Source organism: Strigops habroptila, chromosome 1 (assembly GCF_004027225.2).
Source record: "Strigops habroptila isolate Jane chromosome 1, bStrHab1.2.pri, whole genome shotgun sequence".
Classification (NCBI taxonomy): domain Eukaryota; kingdom Metazoa; phylum Chordata; class Aves; order Psittaciformes; family Psittacidae; genus Strigops; species Strigops habroptila.
This window is the reverse complement of record NC_044277.2, coordinates 73894832-73915347: the sequence shown is the minus strand read 5'-3', so window position 1 is coordinate 73915347 and position 20516 is coordinate 73894832. Positions and strand designations below refer to the sequence as shown.

Below are 20516 nucleotides of genomic sequence, written 5' to 3'. Positions count from 1 at the left end.
GCAGTCACTATTAAAAACCACGTTGTCATGGATGGTAAAGCAAGATACAGGAGAAGTAAAGTTTTGAGGCCTTTGTTTCTTTGGTTTTAATCTTGATCAGTTTGGGGACTTTTGAAGACCAGAAGCAGGTCTAGTCTTGTAGACACCTTTACCTCCAAGCTTCTTGTTAAATCAGCAACGAGTCAAGTGTCCACAAAACTTGACCTGCTTCTTCATAGTCTGGTTATGACTTTTGGTTTTACCTGTATGCAGAGGCAGAATAGTCTGCTGTAGAGCCAGGGTAACAGTGATCCTGCTTCAGCCAGGCCAGATCCTGGGAAGTGTGGGCTGGTGGCTGGTTCTGGGAGAGGTGAAAGCAGTTCATTTCTCCAGAAACAGCACTTCTGTTACAACTCCGTCCCGCCTCCCTTTTCCTTTGCTGGGACAAAACCCTGATCCTTGTCAGAGTAATATTGCGTCTTACCCACGCTGACCTGATTCTAGGCAAGGTGTAGCTGCCTTGAACTTAAGAGGAGGTCGGATATGAAAGAGAAAAGGGTAAGTGTCTTCAAGTTAAAAACACATAGAAAGGTTGCATGGCCATCTCCAAACTTTGCTGGTACATGAATGTTTTCTGGTCCACAACGGCTGTGTGCCTTCTGGATACCCCTGTGCTCACTGGAGATTTAATGTTGCTGGGTGAGGCAAATGGTCTTCTGAATATATTTATTTTAATAGATGTCGAATAATCACTATGGCTTTGCTGTTCCAATAGCTAGATAGAAGGGAGATCTTAAGAGACAAAGTTAGCCATAGCGAGAAGAGCCACGCTTCAGTTAGTAATTCTGGCTGCCAGAAGGATTTGTTTAAGCAAGTAACATATTGGTACGAGATGGGTCTGCTTCAGTTTTACATTAAACTTACTGTGTGCAAATGTCTGCTAAAGCTTGACTCTTTTACAGTCCATGAAGGTGGCTGTAGTCAAGTTGGATGTAGAAGCTACTCTAAAGCTTTTTGTTTTGCTTTTAGTTGATCTGGGTAACACTGGCCAAACAAGCTTATTTGTGAATGTTTAAGTCATAGATTTGTCTCATTCTCATATTCTGACTATGACACTTCTGTGTTCATTGTGGTAAAATTCAAAAGGAAGTAACAGTCTGCTAGAAAGATAATTTGAGAAGCGAATCAGAGTGACTCGAAAAAGCACGTAGGTGTTAGGGTGACAGCTAGTTTCAGTTCATATAAATACTTATTTTGATAACAAGACAAAGGAGAGAATAGAGAAGTTTTCAAATAATTTTAAAACAAACACTATTCCCATTGAACTGTCTTGCAAAGGAGAGAAAGGGAAAAGAATGCAATCTACATCACAATGACGTTCTTGTTTTCATCAGTATTAGTGTTGTAGGGTCTTTTGCAATCCCCCGTATAATGTGTCAAAAGCCAGCAGCATACTCTGTGAAGTGACAGTGCTTAAGAGTATGCTATATCAGTATACAATTACATTTTTGCTTTTTCATTTGAAAATATTTCCAGTATTTTCTCTAACTTGTTTTTTTACTCTTTTTCTCACAAGGCACCAAATTTTGGTTTTGAACTGTGTGTATTCTCTGTTAAAATGTGATGTTTTGCTTGTGTCTTCCTAACACTGGATTTAGCATGATTTGTGCATGGGATGTTTCAGTATGCTAATAATGTTATTGCATTTTAACTGATGCAGTTTTATGTAAAGGTCTGTATGTGTCTTACTACTCATTTCTCAAGGAAATATATACTAGCAATTAAACAAAAACAATACTTGTAAAGCATTGTTATATATCTAAGTTAATGTAATCATAGACTGGTTTGGGTTGGAAGGGACCTTAAAGATCATCTGGTTCCAACCCCCCCTGCTGTGGTCAGTGACACCTTCCACTAGACCAGGTTGCTCAAAGCCCCATACAGCCTATCCTTGAATGCTTTCAGGGCAATAGATAAGTGGGTGATCCTATTTATCTGTGTTTGTAACAGATCTATAAGATTATATTTATTTTGTAAAATATATACTTCAGAACCATAAGAAAAAATAAAAATAAGGCAAACATTTCATACAAATTTAAGATTTTCAGGTGTTGTAACTTTGACAAGTACTAGGTCGGACAGAACTGCTGTAATTGTATTTAAAGCTCACTGTATTTCATTTGCTGACTTTGAGAGTCACTTTGAGAAAATGCTTAAAGTCCTTTTCATGGACCTATAATATATTAAATATTTTCTTAAAATGTAAATGTGCATGTTAATGAGAAATGAGTGGGAAATCTATTATGCAAACCTGTCTTTCGAATATGTGGTTTTGCCTACAGATTAGCATATGAATTTGACCAAGCTAAAAATAGTCATGGACCTGAGCCCGCTTCTCTTGGCAAAAGTATTCTTCTTGTCTTGGGACAGGGGGAAATGGGAGCCACCATGAATTCACGTGCCGCTTCAAACAGTCTGAATTTCCTTCTGAGCAGAGCCAGCACTTAATTTGTATTTGTTTCCAGGGCAAAGATCATGTGGCTGTTGGTCCTCTGGCCTGTGCAGTGATAATCCATTTGCTGTTAACTGGACTTAGGTTAAAAAATATTGCATGCTTAATAAGAATCAGAAGGCAGACTGGATCTCCAGTACATGGTGCTGCAACAGAAAGATAATGGGCTACAAGAGAGATTAATAAGACTTTTGAGTTGCAAAAGCATTAAGTCAGTTTAAATCTATTGGTTTAGCCACTCAAAACTGCTAATGCATTAATCTTGAGCTGTGGTGTGTGAGCACAGCCGTTGCTGGCGTGCATTAAGACATCTACGTGATCACCTTGTGCTTAGCTCTTTTTCAGACTGAGTTAGCAGTAGCAGTCCCCTAAGCCTTACTTAAGATGAAATATGCAGAAGATGGGTCAACGAAGCATACACAGCCACTCTTAGTAGCAGCTGTCTGGTTTTACCTGCTTTATGCATACCACGACTACAAATCTGGGATGGCTACGGCTGCCTCTTTCTTCTGCTATGGAGCTATCCATTTCAGTTTGGGCTCTCTTGATGGATCTGACTGACTTCCACCCCTGTAAGGGCTGCAAAAGCCTCACTCAGTGGTGGTTGTGAGTGTTAGCTTGACTGTTCCCATGCTGCTTCTGCACTTCTTTCATTTCAGGTTAGTACAGTTAAAACCCCCAGAGAAAAGCACTGCTACAGTCTACTTAACTGGTGTAAAGGTCTTCTAGTCCAGAAGTGGCATGTCATTTAGAAATTCGTTTGATGGTTATTTACTTCAATGGTTTTGAAAATTACAATGTTGCTTGTTCTTTTTTTTTCTCATTTTTTTTGAACCCCTGTTTTATATGTGTGTGTTTTGGTTTTTTTCTCCTCTGCCTAGACCTGGTTAACCATTTCTGTGAACAGGTCCTCAATTTTTTACTTTGTCCCTACTTTCCTGTCGTAGCCCCATCTTCCCCTGGTGTCGACTCCGTACCCTTACAGCGCACAGGCAGTCAACACGGCACACAGAACGCAACAGCGACCTTCCAGAGGGCCAGCTATGCGGCCGGCCCAGCCTCCAATTACGCAGACCCCTACCGACAGCTGCAGTATTGTCCTTCTGTTGAATCACCATACAGCAAATCTGGGCCAGCCATCCCACCTGAAGGGACCTTGGCTAGGTCACCTTCCATTGATAGCATTCAGAAAGATCCCAGGTGGGTGAAACCTTCATTGTCTACTACTGTTTCTTGCTCGTGCGGAGGTTTGTAATTGTAATTTGCTTTGTGTATTTCTGCTGTTGAATATCAAAAAAAAAAACCCAAACAAACAACCCCGTGACAGAACATGAAAGATTTCGTTTGCATAACAGCTTTGTCCTAATGCTTTCCCTTGGAAGGCTCTCCTGAGCTCTTCTGTGAAATAAAATGATAGGTATGCTCTAGAATATATGTGTTTAGCCTGCTTTCAGTAGCACCACCCCTCAAAAGCTTATGAAAAGTAATTTTCTGTGAAAATAGGAGTGCTATGACTCTTTTGACTCTGTAACCATTGTGGATTGAATTTTCAAGTTGCTTTTTGGGCAGAAGTTGTACGAGTTCTTGGTTTGTCTGCAGTTAATATTCATAAAAGCAGCAGAAAAGTATATTCTGGTATTGGGCAATGAGACTGAGCAAAGTGGAAACCTGATCACGTAATCGGGCTTATGCTTCACCCTGTGTGTTGTGCAGGCTTCCAATGCCAGTCCATGGTAACAGAATGTATATATTATAGCTTTGCAGAAATGGTTGTTAATGTGCATGCTTTTGAAATATATAGTGCAACTTTTAATGTTGCTGTGAGGCATGACCTTCCTCATATACCATGGGAAGGTGCAAGGAAAAAACTCCAAGCAGGCAGATTTTTGAGACTTTTCTTTGACTTCCATGATAATGCATTTAGTGATTTTTGTTCCATTTTCTAATGGAAAAGAAAGTAAGTGTCTTTGGTAACTTTAAATTAAACTTGTGGAAAGTGTTAATTTATACGAGGTTTTTCTGTGGTAGATGGTGTGGTTTGGGGGTTTTTTAATTGGGTTTTTTTGGTTTGTTTTTTTTTTTTGCTTCTTTTGCTAAATGTAATGTAGCGATAGAAGAGCCCAAAAATTTGCCCCCAACAAAATTTCTGGAGGTGTTCAAGCAACAATTTGACAAGACTTCTTTCCCTGCATTAAAAAAAACCCGAAACATTCACAACCTGATCTCTCCGCTTGTTTAGCATTATAGCGGTCCTTTCTGTCTCTCCAGCTGGGAACACAACAGCAGCTAAATTTTATGGCGCATCAGAAACACTCTGCTTGCAGCTACTTATGGCATTACAGAGTTTTACTTGTTGAGAAAACTTCTGTCTTCAACTCCGCCCCCCCCCCCCTTGGCTTTTTGTTCAGAAATTTGAAAAAATATGACTTGAATTCATACCCTTCTTTCCCCTGCCCTAGAGCAAACATTGGTAACCAGAGGGAAACAAGTCTTTTTTATGAAACCTTGGTATTTTGATATTATTGTATTCCAGAATATAAAAGCTCATATAGAAGGAGCTTTGCTTTGTAATTGTCTCATGGTCAGACATAAAGAAAACTACATTAGGAGTGCCGTAAACTAGAGGAGAAATGACTGTAATCTACCTGAGAGGTTTTTAGGAGAAGCAGCGTGATGTTGAAGGCACTATTCCCTTGAGACAGGAAGGACATATTTACAGTATCTCTACAGGTCCTAGATACAATATCCTTTTAAGGAAAGCCATCTCTGTTCAGATGCTTTACTGTCACTTCACAAGTGTTAATGTACAGGATACGTAAAAGAAGGTTTCCTTTTGCAAATTTTTCACTTACTTGCTTTTTGGTTCCCTCTCAACCTGTGATACCATTTGTGCATTCATGAGTATTGATTTCTGTAGGTAAAGTAGCTATAGCCCACGTAGGCAGACTGGTTTGTGTAACTATCCATGGCGTACAGCAGTTGTTGACTATTAAGCGATTGGAAGGACATTGGAAAATTGGAAGGAGTTTGGTGAAAAGCAACAAAAGCAATCAGGAGAGTTCTAACATCTTGATTTCTATGGAAAGGTTACAAAAACATGGATAAATGACAAGTGTGGAAAGGAGGTGACAGAAAGACTTTCCAGGTGTTTGGAAAAATATTATGGAAGGAGAGAAATTACTTAGGGTAGTACATGAGAGTTATAATCAGGAAAAGAAAAACATGGCCCAAATACAAGAGAGACTTTCAGGGCTGTATTAAGTTTCACTGTATTCCTCAAAGGGTTATCATTTATACCTTCCACAGCAAGAAGAAAATTAACATGTTGGTCAGCGAATGGACTTTATCAACTGATAAGGTTTGAGTTTCCTTACAGACCTACTGCTGCTTTGTTTGGCTGGTTGGTTGGGGTGTTTTGTGACTGACATGAATCGTGAAGGGGAATGACAGGCATCATTTTCAGACACTGAGCCTACCTGTTCAACCAGAGGTCCAAACAAAGGCTCACTGGCAGAGGAAAATCTGCAAGACAAAAGCATCCTAATTGCAGGGGTTTGATTAGCGTTTGCAATGTCAATCAGCTCAAGATGAGAAATAGATACGCAGAAGAGAACGTACTCATCCCAGTAAGTAATTAGCATGCCTAAAACTGAACATTATTTTCTGGACTCTTCATTTCAGGCGAAATTTCCATCTAAAGTCCCAGAAAATGGTTGGCAGGCACTGATGTAGTTGACAATTTTTTTCCATTGTTTTCACTATGTAGTTTGGATTGCTAATACTCCAGTTTCCCATACGTATTCTGAGCTGATATTTGGCAAATGAAATTTTAGCTCAACATCTGTTCTGCATCACCCAGCTGTCATAAAATGCAGTTTAATGTTCATTAATTTAAAGCTTAGGACAAAAACTGTTTTCATGAAGTATCCAGCCATTTTTTATCAAGTTTGTGGTAGGGGATAAATTTTAATTTACGCATGTAGACTGTTAGCTGATATGAGCTCATGTAACAGTAGTAAAAACTATGTACATCTTTACTGATGGAGAGTCTGAGGCTTTCTTATTTAAAAAAGCAATAAGCCTCTTATCACCTGTCAGAAATGAAACTTAAGTTCTTCAAATGGAAAATGTAAAAGATAATTTACAGAATGATTCTTCAGAGCATTCTTTTATGTTTAGTTCATGTCAAAAAAGGAAGAGAAATGTGCAGTAGGGCTGCAATATACACTGGTTCATGCCATAATCTCTTATATGAAAAAGTGGTGTAGTGAGAGAGGGAAAGACTGCAGTATTGATTTTCTAGTTACTGTCTTGCTTTTGGTTCCTACTGAACTGTGATTGAGAGAACTCATGAGTATTTTAAAGTATCTTAAAGTATCAGAAATATATGTTCATGTGATACTTTCCAGCCTTCTTTCATTTAAGAAAGATTAATTTGGACACCAACAAATTATCTAAGGTTTGTCTGTTCCTAGACTTTAGGGGAACTGGGGAACCTTAGAAATTGAAATGTTGGTATCAAATTGTCAGTCTGTGTGCCTTGCCATTTTTGCTCCAAAATATGAACCTGGCAAATATATGTAAATTACCTATTTTTTTTATTAATCACACTTGCTGCATAGCAGGTGAAAAATGTATAATTTTCACATTCTTCAGTCAAATATATATCAATCAAGTTTTGTGGTAACAGTAGTTTTGCTTGTCCGTGCATCTGCTTTGATGGATTGAGTCAACATGTTTCCTTCATTGTTTTGTGAATTTTCTTCTTACCTGTTTTTAATTATACATCGATATACACACACCTTCTCCTGCAAAGAAGCTGTCAAGAAGCTGAGTCAACAGCAAGAATTATGTGGAATACACTTATTAAGGCTACCAAAATGAATTTCAGAGTTCAAATGCCCATTTTCGTATTACATATTGATCTACAGTTACAATTTTCGTTTATGGCATCCCCTTTGCCAATATGTGTTTCAGAACCTTTAAAACTATTCAGGAGAAATGGGGTAATTTGGTGAATGAAGCTGTAAAGGGTGCATTATTCATTATAGAGCAGAGCACAATAATGATTTGGCTCTTATTTAAGAAAAAAGCAACCAAATCAACCCACACACATACACTAGCAGTAGAATCATGTAGCAACTTCACAAGAAAACCAAATTTTTTGAAAGCAGCTATCTTGTAGTGGTTCTCACCTTCAGAACTGTCTAGGTATAGGTCAGCAGAGAGAGAGAGTTTTCCGGGTATTGCATGATTTAACTGTAATACCCTGAGACATCTGTGCTCTGTTCTGTGCTTTCAGAGTCAACTTTCCATTTCATTACCTCCGCCGGCCTTAATTTCCTCCTAAGCAGAAGATGATGGTGCTCTCTGTCTGTCTTCTAAACTTTTAAATTGGCTTTCTTTCCGCTTATGAAAGGAAATAAATTAGATCAGAACATTTTGTGTGAGCTGTAAGTTTCAGAACTTATCTTTTTTCTTTCTTTTTTCTTCCTCCTCCTTTTTTGCTTTTTCCAAAAATAAGCTCCATTTGCAAAATACAAGCAGAAGAGCTTTCTTACTCTGTAGGAAAACTTACAGAAGTAAAATAAACTCTAGTTAAATTTCTGTGCTCCAGCAAAACTGCTTATGAGATTAGCATGCAGAATTTGGCACATAGCCTGTTAAAAGATAAATGTTTCTGCAGGAGTCTTCACTGCATATTTAATCTCACTTTGTTCCAAGTATTGTCTCAGAGTTAATAGTGTTAGTCTACTGTAAATCTGTATAGCAGCCAGGCACTGAAACAGTATAACGAGGTAAGAAAATAACGGTATAAACCTGCATTTGTGGGAGGTTGGACATCTTGGTGGGAACGTGTCTGGTAGTTTCTGTGGGAAGGGTTGTCACCTTCAGAAAGAAACTTCTGGTGGGGTAGAAGGCCTTTTGTGACTACTGTACAGCTGGTGGCAATACTGTGCAGCACTGCTGTGGTCAGTCCTGAGCTGTGGGCTTTGCTTTTCAGAATCCAGAAGGCTGTTGGTTGGTCTCTGGCATAACTCTGTAACCCAAGAAATAAAAGACTGAAGTTCATATTCCTGCTCTGAACAAGACAGAACAGGGCGTGCAGACCCTTGTTTTTATATGACACAATGTGTGATAGACAGCTCTCCTTTTCACTCAGTTTTCAAAGGTCTCTCTTACTCTTATCTGAAATTAAGAGTAGGGGAGGAGGTGATTTTCAAAAGGTGGGGAGAAGCCATGGGAAACATACTTCTAGTGGATCTGAGCATGTAAATGTTTGGCAGTGTAGGCTTACCTCCAAAAGTAAGTAGTTCAACTTCCTAGGTCCTGCTTATACCCTGCTAAGAATATTTTGCAACAAATTTACATGGGCCAGGCCCTTTGTGTTGGTAGAACCAAGCAGATTGTGTTTGAGAGTGCTCATTTTGTAGTTTAAGCGTATATTTCATTCAGCAAGGAGATGCCTGGTTTATTTTCCCTGTATGAAAATTGTACAGTCTCTCAGGCTTTAGTGTATACTCCGAGTATGAAAAACTGACCCTAAAAGAAAATAAAATCTAGAGTCTGAACAGCACAAAAATACATCCAATTCAAGAATAGCAACTCTGGAGCAAATTGCAGTTCCTCATACAGATCCTACATAGAAGGCATAAATTTTTACTTAGTGCACAAAATAGTTTTGAGAAAACATAGCAGATCTGATAAAATAAACAGCAATCTGTTTCCTCTTCCTGCTGTAGGTAACTAAGGATGAAGCCTGCTTCCTTAAAGTAGGTGGGGTGGGAATCCATAGACTATCCTACAGTTTGTTAATTTAGGATTTCAGGAGAGTTACTTAGCTGGAAGCCTTGGCTGGAAAAGACTTTCTTAGAGGATGTTAAGTGCCAGCTTGAGCATGGCAAAATAAATACGGAGCTAACTGGTCCATGCAAGCGTCAACTTGTGGTGAAGTAGTTGAGGGGGAAGACAAGACCAGTGTCTCCTTTTTGGACAAATTTGTAATTTACCCTCCACCCCTTGCTGGTCTGCCACTTGAAGAAGAGCAACAAAGCCCTTTCCACTGTTTCTTTCCTAATCTGTTTGGTTTGGTTTTTTTGGGTTTTTTTTTTTCTGAATTCTTTGTTTTCCTTCTGTCGCTTTGGCTTCAGTCATCCAGGAGAAGCAGGTGGACAGTGTACCTCATTCTCATACTGTCCATACATCATTTCTGGTTCTTGAACAGCGTAACTGGGCTTCTAATGGTGAATATATGTGTCTCTATGCAGTTTCTGCCTTTGTTTGCCACACATTTTGCTCTGTATCCTGTGGCTCATATGCAAACTTTGACAGATGCGAAATCTGTGTGGTGCCTTTCTGTGATGACAGACTCTTAAGAGCCAGAAAATGTACTATTTTCCAACCAGACATTAAAAACATGGGAAAGAACCATACTTTCAGGCTTTACTGGGCTCATGTAAGCTGTTACGATCTGCTGGCAAGATAAACCACGCAAGAAGCTTCTCAGTAGTAGCTCTTGGACATCTCATCAGCCAAATGGATAATAATGATCTTGCTGTTCACAGGGATGTTGAGAGTAAGTGAAATTTTAAGGGGCTTTGAAGTTCAAAGGGTAATCTTGGTCTTACTTTTATGGGAAACATGATGGAAGAGAGGAGAAGGAAATGTGTTAGGGTGGAAAAGATGGTGGGAAAAATTTTGAAGAAGCTTGCTAAAATCAGAACACAGTCACAAATTTTCTCATTTAAAAAAAAGCAACTGGAAGTCATCCTCAACACTGAGATATAAAGTGCTATGCAGAAGTTATTAGTTTCTGAAGCTGGACGTCAATGTGATATTGCACAAGTATTTTATAAGCAGGGAACAAAAGACAGCTAATGTTGTGGCCTTTGTACAAAATGCATCGAGAGTGCAGGAGATTTCCATAAGAGTTAACACCAAGAGTTTGCTGAAATAATGTTTCTCATATAGAGTTGAGCTAAAAATGAAGGGAATGATCAACAACTTTTATTAGTTTCTAGCAGAACTTTATGGCTTTTATAAATTAAGAGCCTGACTTTAAGAACCCTAGCTCTATGTAGATTAAAAATATTAGGTGGGAATAGATTGATCTCCTCCAGCCCACGCAAGATCAGAACCTGGTGTGAACAAAGTCTGAGCCCTAGACTGCCTTTGTCTGGTGATCTCCACCACTTTCACTTAGATCGTTCTTCCTCACCCCAATCTACTGCCCCACTCTGGGAGCTCAAATGAACAAGTGAGATTCAAAGGTGCATCAAAGTTCTTAGCATTAAGCAAGTGGTTTCCTAGGAAGCAGAAGCCACCAGTGATCCCAAAAAATCCTACAGTCATTGTTGCCAGGGAAACTCCTAGGCTTTAGGCTTACTGTGATTTGTTCTTTTTACTTTGTTTGTTTTTAAGCTGCTGCAGCAACAGTGGGATCACTGGCTATTTAGCTTGCCACCCACCACTAATAATTTGGGGGTTACGTTTATCCTTATCATGCAATGAAGTGGAAGGATCTGGACAACTGAAGACCTGGAAAGAAGTGGAAAGTGTTTCTTAGCCCAAAGGAGGACAGAGTGAATATACCAAAGGTAAAAATATGGAGGAGGAAGGCACACATGGGGAAAAGAGGAGCTGTGCAAACTCTGTCCCAAGGTAAAATAAGTAATTTACTTCAGGAAATAAGCAAGAGCTACAAAAGTTTAAAGTATTTGAATTCAGTTTTTTTGTTCTTTAGAAATCATTTGAAGTTAGCTTGATAATCCTTTTGTTCCATACGAGGACATGATGTATTTGGTTCATATACTACATTTCAAAGAGGAGGGCTGATTTTTGTTTTTATGCTGTTTGATGCTGTGTTTTTCCTTCCACCTACATGAATCTGAGCATCTCAAATATAAAAACCAAGTTTGAAAGTTTGGCCCTGATAGCTGATGAGGACTGTGATCCTTTGCAGTGTTGGTGGAAGTGGGAGGCATGAATACAGACAGTACAGGTGTAACACATTTTTTAGTAACTGCAACTCCCTTACCTTCCTGTTAGTCAGGATCATGTCATATTTCTGTGTTACCCTCTCTCAGAAGCGACTGTGCTGATCAGTCAGCCTCACTTGTTCCAAGTCTTCTTACCACTGTGAAAAGGGGTCCCTCTTCTTGATTCACTGTGAGTCCTGGAAAGCTTCAGAAACTAAATTTCCTGTAGCTGCTTTCATCGTCCTTAAAATAGTCATGCTTGGTAACTTCTCTCAAACTACTGCAAACTAACACAGTGTTTGGAGTTCCATATTCCTGGCTATTTCCTTACAGAAACACCAGTATGATTTCTACCTGGGACTTCTCTATCCCTCCAAAAATCAGCAAGGTTATTTCCGCGACAGTTTTGCAGTATGGGATTCCCCTATTCTTGGTTTATAGATGGTTGAAGTGCAGAATATTGTGTGACCTTCACGTATCAAACCATTTCTGGCAAAGAACTGACCTTAAATCACCTGGGTCAGAACAGTGGCAGGAGGGGTGACTGGGAGGTGTTTGTTCCATTTTATTTCTTAACGTGCCTCAAAAAAGGAAGAGAAACATGTTCTGGGGTGGATTCCTTTGGCCCAAGGGACATGATAGCAAGTAAGATGTTAGGTATAATGTTCATGACCTGGGATTTTCACACTAGCAAGGTAGTGATGCAGGTGGAAAATGACACTACTTTTCCTCTGCCACAAGGTGACATGGGGACAGCCTATGACCACAGTGCCTGTTAGCATGCTTCTCTGAGGGGACCTGCCCATGGGACCGACTGTGGGGAAACAGTGCTGACTGGAGATACCTGATGATCCTGTGTCCCTTGTATTGAGGGCAGAGCAATGCTGTGCGTGCCGCCAGGGATCACTGGACATGGGTGGCGAAAGGTTACCAGCAGCAGAGGCTTGGAGCTGCTGCTGCATTGAAAGGAAGACCCGAGGGAAGGACATCATAAAATCATAGAATAGGTTGGGTTGGAAGGGACCTTAAAGATCATGTGGTTCCAACCCCCTGCCACAGGCAGGGACACCTTCCACTGGACGAGGTTGCTCAAAGCGCCATCCAGCCTGGCCTTGAACACTGCCAGAGATGGGGCACCTTCTCTGGGCAACCTGTGCCAGGGTCTCACCACCGTCACAGTAAATAATTTCTTCCTAATATCTAATCTAAATCTCCCCTCTTTCAGTTTAAAGCCGTTCCCCTTTGTCCTATCCCCACATGCCCTTGTAAAAAGACCCTCTCCAGATTTCTTGTAGGCCCCTTTTAGGTACCAGAAGGCTGTTCTATGGTCTCCCCAAAGCCTTCTCTATTCCATGCTGAACAAGTCTCTCTCAGCCTGTCTTCCATGAAGCCCAGAAGATGTCTGTTAGAAATCTGGGCAGGGGGCGAGCCTGGAGCAACCTACAGGTTATTGTATTTCTGTGGAGTTGATCCTTTACTGTTGGCTGAATTATATTGCTGCTGCACTCTTTCTGGTTCAATACTTTTGAGTTGTACATCTCTGAAACACAAATGCATGGTTAGTTATCTGTTTGCAGAGAGTGGGGTATCTGGGCTTACAATGAAGTTTACTTCACCTGAAGATATAAAGTGTTTGATCTGTTTTAGTCAGTTGTAATTCACATCCAGTGATTCATGGATAGACGAGGCCTCTGTTCTTCAGTGGTGTGATCCTATAATTATGTAAGGTGTTCATATCACCATGCCTAAATTTATGATCTTCATTTGCCTTGAAATGGATCGCTTCCCCCCCCCCCCCCCCCCCCGCAAGAAGTTGACTTTTATAAGGAGTTACCCTTTTTATGCCTTTTGAGATTTCTCTATAGTTCTGTGATTCCTTCCAATAGCTTTTAATAGGGAAGGCTTGAAATTTTCCTGCATCGGAGTAATTCCCAAATGCCTTGCAAAGCTCTTACTGCACACAGATTGGCACACAGAGGGTCCTGTAGATGTTCTGATGCTGAATAGCTTTCTCAGGGAAAAGTGGGAGAAGGGGGTTTGATTTCTCCTGTGGCTTTACCATCCTCGCTGAGAACCGAGTTTGCAATGGGTAGCCAAAGTGCAGAACCTCCATTTAGGCAGAGCTTTTCCTCTCATGTATGTAGAAGTTCTTTTAAATACATAAAATCTTCTCTGTGGGATGAAATCTTCTTTGCAAAGTCTTCTCTAGTGGATGGGGTTTTTTTTCATTTGTCAGCAGCTGCATTTTTTTAATGAAACTTTATCCTAAACTGAGAAGGTTTTATCTGCAGCCACTAAGGGATAACAGATCCTGTCAGCCACTGCATTTTCTGTGGCACAGTTCCAGCAACCATCTGTTACCTTTCTGCTTCTGCACAATTTGCAGACCAGAATCTACCCTTCTAAAAAAACAACACCTCCCCCCCAAATAAAAGAACCAAACCCTAACCATCAACAGAGAAGTGCTGCATAGAAGCTTCCTTCTGAAGTATGGATTCTATATGGATTTCATTATATGAATATTATATATATAATTATATATGGATTATATATGTTACTTCATTAAAAATGGGGGGCCAGTTCTTGGTCTGATAAGAGGGACTTTAGAGAAGTTTGATTATGCTATATAGGAAGAAAAGGGGCTGCGTTTTCACCAGGGGGAACTTCCTTAATGAAATATCCTCACTGGGAAGTGTGTGCATGTGGCTTTCACAGAGAAATTCAAGAGCTGGTATCTCAAAATACATGCTGAACACATCTCCACCTTTTCCTTTCCAGTTATGGGTTCTATCTAGTTGATTCAGTTTTCAAGTCAAGTAGGTGGAAATGCTTTTGTTGGGGAGCCCATTTATCACCACCACCACCACCACCCATATATGCCTGTAATCATATCGGTTGTACACATGGGTGCAGTGAAGCTGAGCTTATTAGTTCTTAATCCCCATCAGGTTTATTAGTAGGCCAGATTTGCCTCATAATGATAAAGGGAACAGCTTCTCAGAATAACTTGCAATGTGAATTCAGAAGCCTTATTCTGTTACATATTCATTGACATAAAGCTGCCTGATACAGAACTCATAACTTCTTTCCTTTTGTTATTTTAAAATAAAATCAGAATTTGGCTGAGATTTTGCTCTTTAGTCACATTAAATATGACTAGTTTCACTCTGTTCAGTGAAGTGTTTGTGTTGTGGTTTTGGGGTTTGGTTGGGTTTTGTTGGATTTTTTTCATTAGCAGTAAGAACGGGATAGGAGTCATCAGCTTCTCGAGTGTTTTTCTAGAATCCGTGATGAGAAAGTCTGCACTTCATTGCTATAAGTTAAAAAAACGAAGTGTTTTAGAAGGATGAAGGGAAGAACTGATGGAGTTATTTTCCTTCAGAAGAAGGAAAAAAATCTATGCCTCAATCTCTGTAAAATTTATGTCAGACTGTTATTTGTATTGCCTCCATACAATTAAGAATAGAATGGATCGTGTAGGAATAATAGCTGGTAGGTGACTACTGAGACATGCAGAATAGTGAAGGTAGCTTGTCACGCCTGTGTCGGCAGCTTCAGCATAGCGTGAACGATAATGAAATTCACCAAACAGTTTTCAGAAACATCTTAAAATAAACTATGAGCTCACTTCTTTAATATTTTACGCTTCTTTGAAAAATGAAATTCTCTTCACTTGGTGTTGATTTAGTTCTTTGGTATCACGGGCCTCTTGGGAAAGCTAAGCTCATGGTGCTCCCAGTTGTGCTGAATATAAGCAATATAAGCTAAATCTTGCAGTCTTTTCACAGAGGAAATTCCATTTACTTTATAATGTGACTTTGAAAGGGGTAAATGCAACAATGCAAAGAAACCTCTAAATGGAAATTTGTTAGTCTTGATCAGCAGTGGTTGGGGAGGCAAATCGTGATTTTTGGAGCCCTGTTAGTTTTCCTAAGAAAATTAAGAAGATAAAACTTTAATATGACATTTTGTTAGATTAAGATTAAAACTAATGAATTTCAGAAATTCAGTAATGGTAATTTGACGTTCAGCGTTTGTTCTCAGTACAGGCAGAGACTGGGGCATTAACAGCATATTTTTCTGAACTTTGTGGAACTGCCTGTTTGGGGTGGGTAATGTTTAAAAGGCACTGTTGTCAAGTTCACAAAACATGTCGAATGAGAAATGTGTAGAGAGAACTTTCTCAGGTTGTCTCCTCTAAAATGCTTCTGTAGTTCCCCTGTATCTCTGTTAAATGCAACAGCTGAGTCTCTCAGCCTGTTCACAACAGCTAGAAGCAGTTCAGGGTTTGGTTTTTTTCTACTTTCAGACAGATAGAACGGCTTGATTCAAATAAGAAAATAACATTTTTTGGATAATAACTGTCTATTAAAATAACTTATCACTCAAATGTTAAGATGTCAGTGTAACAAGCTAAGTATTTTCCACTGCCAGCATCTCTGTAGAGTAAGGATTTTGTTTCAATATAGATGTCGTGGATGGAGCTTTAAAATTTTAATTAAACCTATAAAGTAACATGTTTTAGATTTTTGTAGTAAGACTGAAGTTTGAATTCCTTAGTGATAAAAAAGGAAACCAAATAAACTTTTAGTAGAGCAAGTAGTTGGTTTTGTATGCTGGTTTTTGGTTTTGGTTAGTAATGTCAGAAAAATAATAATGCTGTTTTGAAATAAAAGTCAGAAAAAGGAATGGAAAACTAAACAGAGTAAATGCAGCTTTTGAGTTTTCTGGGAATTCAAAGAGCAACTGAGTGCTTAGAAAGCTTAGAGGGAAGAGAGATGGCTGCTTTCACCTGAGTATTGTAGTAGCGTTAAAAATGTGATCTCTGACTTAGTTTCTTTTACCCTGGGGAAAGAACATTTTGGGGAAGAATGTTTGCTTTCTTATTCTCCCCAAACCCATGTAAAATTTAGGCCTTGTAATACCGAATTCTCTTAGGATCCTATTGAAAAGGAGATGACATGAAGATTTATGTATTACTCCCAATATATGCATATGCTAGTGATAATGATGCAAGTCGCATGAGGAGGTGAAACTTGGAATGGAGGCTATGAAAAGTGCTTGGTGAATTACTGGCCTGCATTACATATTAATATGTAAAACAAAGGTAATAACACAGATTTGTGCTGCCGTTTCTGCACATCTTGCTAGCATTTAAATGGTGCAGTGGTTTAATTTTGATATACATGCTACAAGTACATAAAATTGCACATCTTTGTTCCAGAAACCTGGTGTTCAATTTGAAATGAAATACAGAAAGATGGACTCATGAAGAAAAAGAGAAAGTAGAAGGGAAGGCAGGGTTAAAACCAAAAGCAGTTCAATAGTTTAATTATGTCAATAGATTTAATTTGCTGATTCAATTAAAATCTGTTATTCTTCACAACAAATGATTACTGGTATCCCCAAACTGCTTTTAATGTAGTCACATTACACTGTTGCTCTGGAAAACATCTGCCCAGTTACTCAGTAGAAAACTCAAGGATTAAGAAAGAGGGTAGTTTCTTTCTGGATAGGTCAGCTGTGAAAGGCTGTAGGAAGGATGTCGTGTGAAAATAGCAAAAATCTTTTTGGAAGACGTGGGCAAATACATGCTCAAGGTTGGTGTCAGAAGAGCATTTCGAAGAGTGCAGGAAAGGGCCTTGGACATCTATGGAAACTGTGGAAAATGTAGCTAACTGTACTCAACAATCTCATGCAGTCATCTTGTAAAAATCAAAACTGCTGTGAAAGCTTGGTTGCTGGAATAAGAAAAAAGCATGTCTTTCAAATAGGTTAACAATCTAAGTGCTCGAGTATTAAGTCTAGTTAACTAACTCAGGGAAAAAAAAAATCTATTTACCACGTCACACTTAGCATTTGATAAGCTTAGCTTACTATATGTACATGCAAATACATGTTTGTGAATATATCTATGTATGTATTATTAAGTAGGGCTTTTAGCTTGAGCACATGCTCGCCGTGGAATATCATGGAAAGCAGAAGCACAGAGCACAGGATTTTCCACAGCAGCAGCACTCTGGAAGATCCCCTGCCTCTACCCAGCCTACAAGATCTGTGCAGTTTGTAGGAACTTCAGTCATTGTGTATATAGTATAAATACAGACTATAAAAACACATATATGCACAAAAAAATATATGTAGTGTGTATACATATCTAGACTCTGTTACCCATGTATACGTAGTGTGGAGCTGTATGCTGTCATATGGGCACAGAAGCAGGGTATGATTTTTTTTCAGAGGTGTATCAGATTACTTCATTTTACAAGAAACAGTAGGATAGGTACAGTGTGAGTGGAATCTTCTTGACAATACAGTTTGCTGCTGCTGCAATTTATTGCATAAATGTTGATAAGCACTTGGCCTGATGTAGAGACCAGCTTCTCTGGCACTTTTCACACAGAAGCCTCATGTTCAAAGCACATGTCTTTCAAGTGTCGCCTTCAGAAAGGATATATGGTCGTCATTTGTGTTCTCTACTTCGGGTAGTCATTGTTCCTATCCTTGTATGATCTTTGTACTGGTCAGTCCCAAGTATCTTCTCTGTCTGCTTTGAAGTGATGAGCTCAGGAGCTGCGAATTTTGCATACCCAAATTCAATTGCAGCAGTTAGTTTTATTGATGCCATTGGGATTTGCTTGATTGTAAAGTGGAAACTACAGTATCATTTTAGTTTGGTTGTATTTGTGATATCTTTCGCTGACTTGTTTATGTCTGCTGAATGGACGTGTTCACTTTCAGTATTTTAGTAGCAGGCAAGTTACAGAGAGTTCCATGTTTTTTTCCTTGGTTTCACATACAGAGTAAGTATGGATGCTTTGTTTAAAATAAATAAAAGTAATCCGCGTATTCAAAAAATCATAGTTTTATTGCCTTGTTTGTACATTATTGAGTTGTTGTAGTTTAATACTTTGCCTGGGACACTGCATACACTAGCACAAATCTAGTTCACTGATCAACCAGATCAGCGCATGCTACACTGTATTACTTCAGCATGCATATTATATGAAGAACCAAAATATGTGACAAGGAAGTGTAATTCTGAAGTGACAAGGACTCTTCTGACTCAGTTTGTTTGCTGGTATGTCTAAGAAAGCCTAGCATCTTACTAGGGATATGGTATTTGGAAATTCTAGCCCAGTAGGACCAATGTGTAAGATTGAAGTTCTCCATGTTTGTTTCTTGAGTGAGTTTATGATAAAGGAGAAAGTAGTTTTCCAGTTTGAAAGAGGTAAGGGAGCGAATAGGTTTTGGTTTAGTCCTAGCTAGTTTGCTTGCTCACCTATGGATGAGACCTTAACTTGCCTAAACTTTAAATAGTATTAATACTTTAGAGGGTTACTATTTTAGAGTAATAATACTCTTCATATTAAATACATACATGCATTTATTACATATTTCACATGTATGTGACAAAATCCTTCCTTGTAAAAACAGCAGTTTGCTGTATAGGACAGCAAAGTTACTAGTTTTTTAAATGAGATTTAATCATTGGCTGATATGGTACTATTTCATTTTGGCTTTGTTTTATGTTTGAATTGAGCAGAACTTTTTTAAGGACAGTTATCCTTGAGTAGGGTTTTATTTTTACTTTTTAGGGTTAAAATCCCTTTTGCTGAGGAGTTGTGGGATAATTTGGAATGATTGCATGTTGCGTCATATAAGATGCTTCCTTCTTTTGGGTAGGAAGCAGACTCCCAACGTGCTTAATGAAGAATTAGGTTTTATAGCCTGTGACAGAAGACCACGCTTCATGGATGCTTGAGAAATTAAGGGAAGTAATAAAAGCAAATTTTCTCAAAAGCCCCTGCAATAATACGAGCCTAAGAAGACTCAGTTGAAGAATCCCCCTTGTGTGTTACCTCACCTGCAAACCAAAGGCTTTAGTCTCTGAAGTCCTTAGAATAGGTATTTTCTTCCTGTCATGTTCTTGTTTGACACTTCAACTAGATGTAGTTGAGTGATCTTTTACAAGTAACTAAAAATGTGTAGGAGAGTGACAGATGTAAAACTAGTATGAATTAAAATGGTCAGAAGATTGACATGGAAATGTTTCTTCTAAATTTGTCAAAGGGAAAAGCAGGAAAATGCTTAAGACCTACAGTAAAATATACTCACATGTGAACTCCAAGAGTAATATTACTAGTTGTAAATTTGTTTCTTGCTGATTTCATCCTAAGAGGTATTTCTGGCTCCTAGGCTTCTGAACCCTTCAAATTTGAAGTATGACCTGCAGGACTTGGAAGTTTCTGTCTAACATTTGCGGGAACTGTAGCATGTGTGTGTCCTGCCAAATAACACTCCCTTGGAATGGCAGTTGGTATCTGCCTTTAATTCCCATTTCTCACCATTTCTAGAGCCTCTAAGAATGTGGTGTGTGCCAGAGTGTGCAGCCATCTCACCAGCCATGGTTTTCAACTCTAAAGTGTTCTCTGCTTGAGTGTGAATTCTGTCCCCTTGCTTCAAGGCAGTTTTCTAGCTGGCAGAGTGTGAGGTTTTCAGGAGCAGGTCTAACAGGGACAACCATGTTGGAGTTGGTAGAAGAAGCTGTGAGTGTTGACAGCTAAGCTGCTGTTGAGAAATTATTTATGGATTAGTTAATGGTAAAAGCCCTTTGCGTGTATCAGGCTTCTGAGAAATAACACTGGAAATGGTGTCTGGATGTCATTTATCAAAGTATAGGTAGGAAATAATTCTTTTCACATGGGGTTACTTAGTCTTTGAGCTAGCCAGGGGTGCTTAGGAGAGGATGACTTTTTTTGCTTTCCTTCCTCCCCCTGTCTACTCCACAAATTGTAGTAATACTGGAGCAGAATTGAAGAGGCGTGCAATTTATGGTATGCCATATGGAACGACATACGGGGGGGGGGGGAGGAAGGGGATCAGAAATCTTCTGTCATAGTAAGCTAATGAATATTTTCAGAATTAAGGCTGACCTGGAAGTAATGACTTGACATTGCAGTTACTTGCTTTAGGTTATATCAAGCTGACGGTCTCAGTTACGCTGGAAGTCCTGCAGAAGAATTCTGTACTTTAAACAAGGAAGG

At 39.1% G+C, this 20516-nt stretch overlaps 1 protein-coding gene across 7 annotated transcripts in view; it reads left to right on the top strand.

Annotated features, from left to right (window-relative positions):
* Window positions 1-20516, top strand: part of CTNND2 (catenin delta 2) — a 530492-nt gene that overhangs the window by 286159 nt on the left and 223817 nt on the right. For all 7 annotated transcript variants that reach the window (XM_030485322.1, XM_030485314.1, XM_030485286.1 and 4 more), the window contains exon 8: window positions 3439-3691. In XM_030485322.1, the coding sequence (XP_030341182.1) occupies window positions 3439-3691 (253 nt within the window). The remainder of the gene's footprint in view (window positions 1-3438; window positions 3692-20516) is intronic.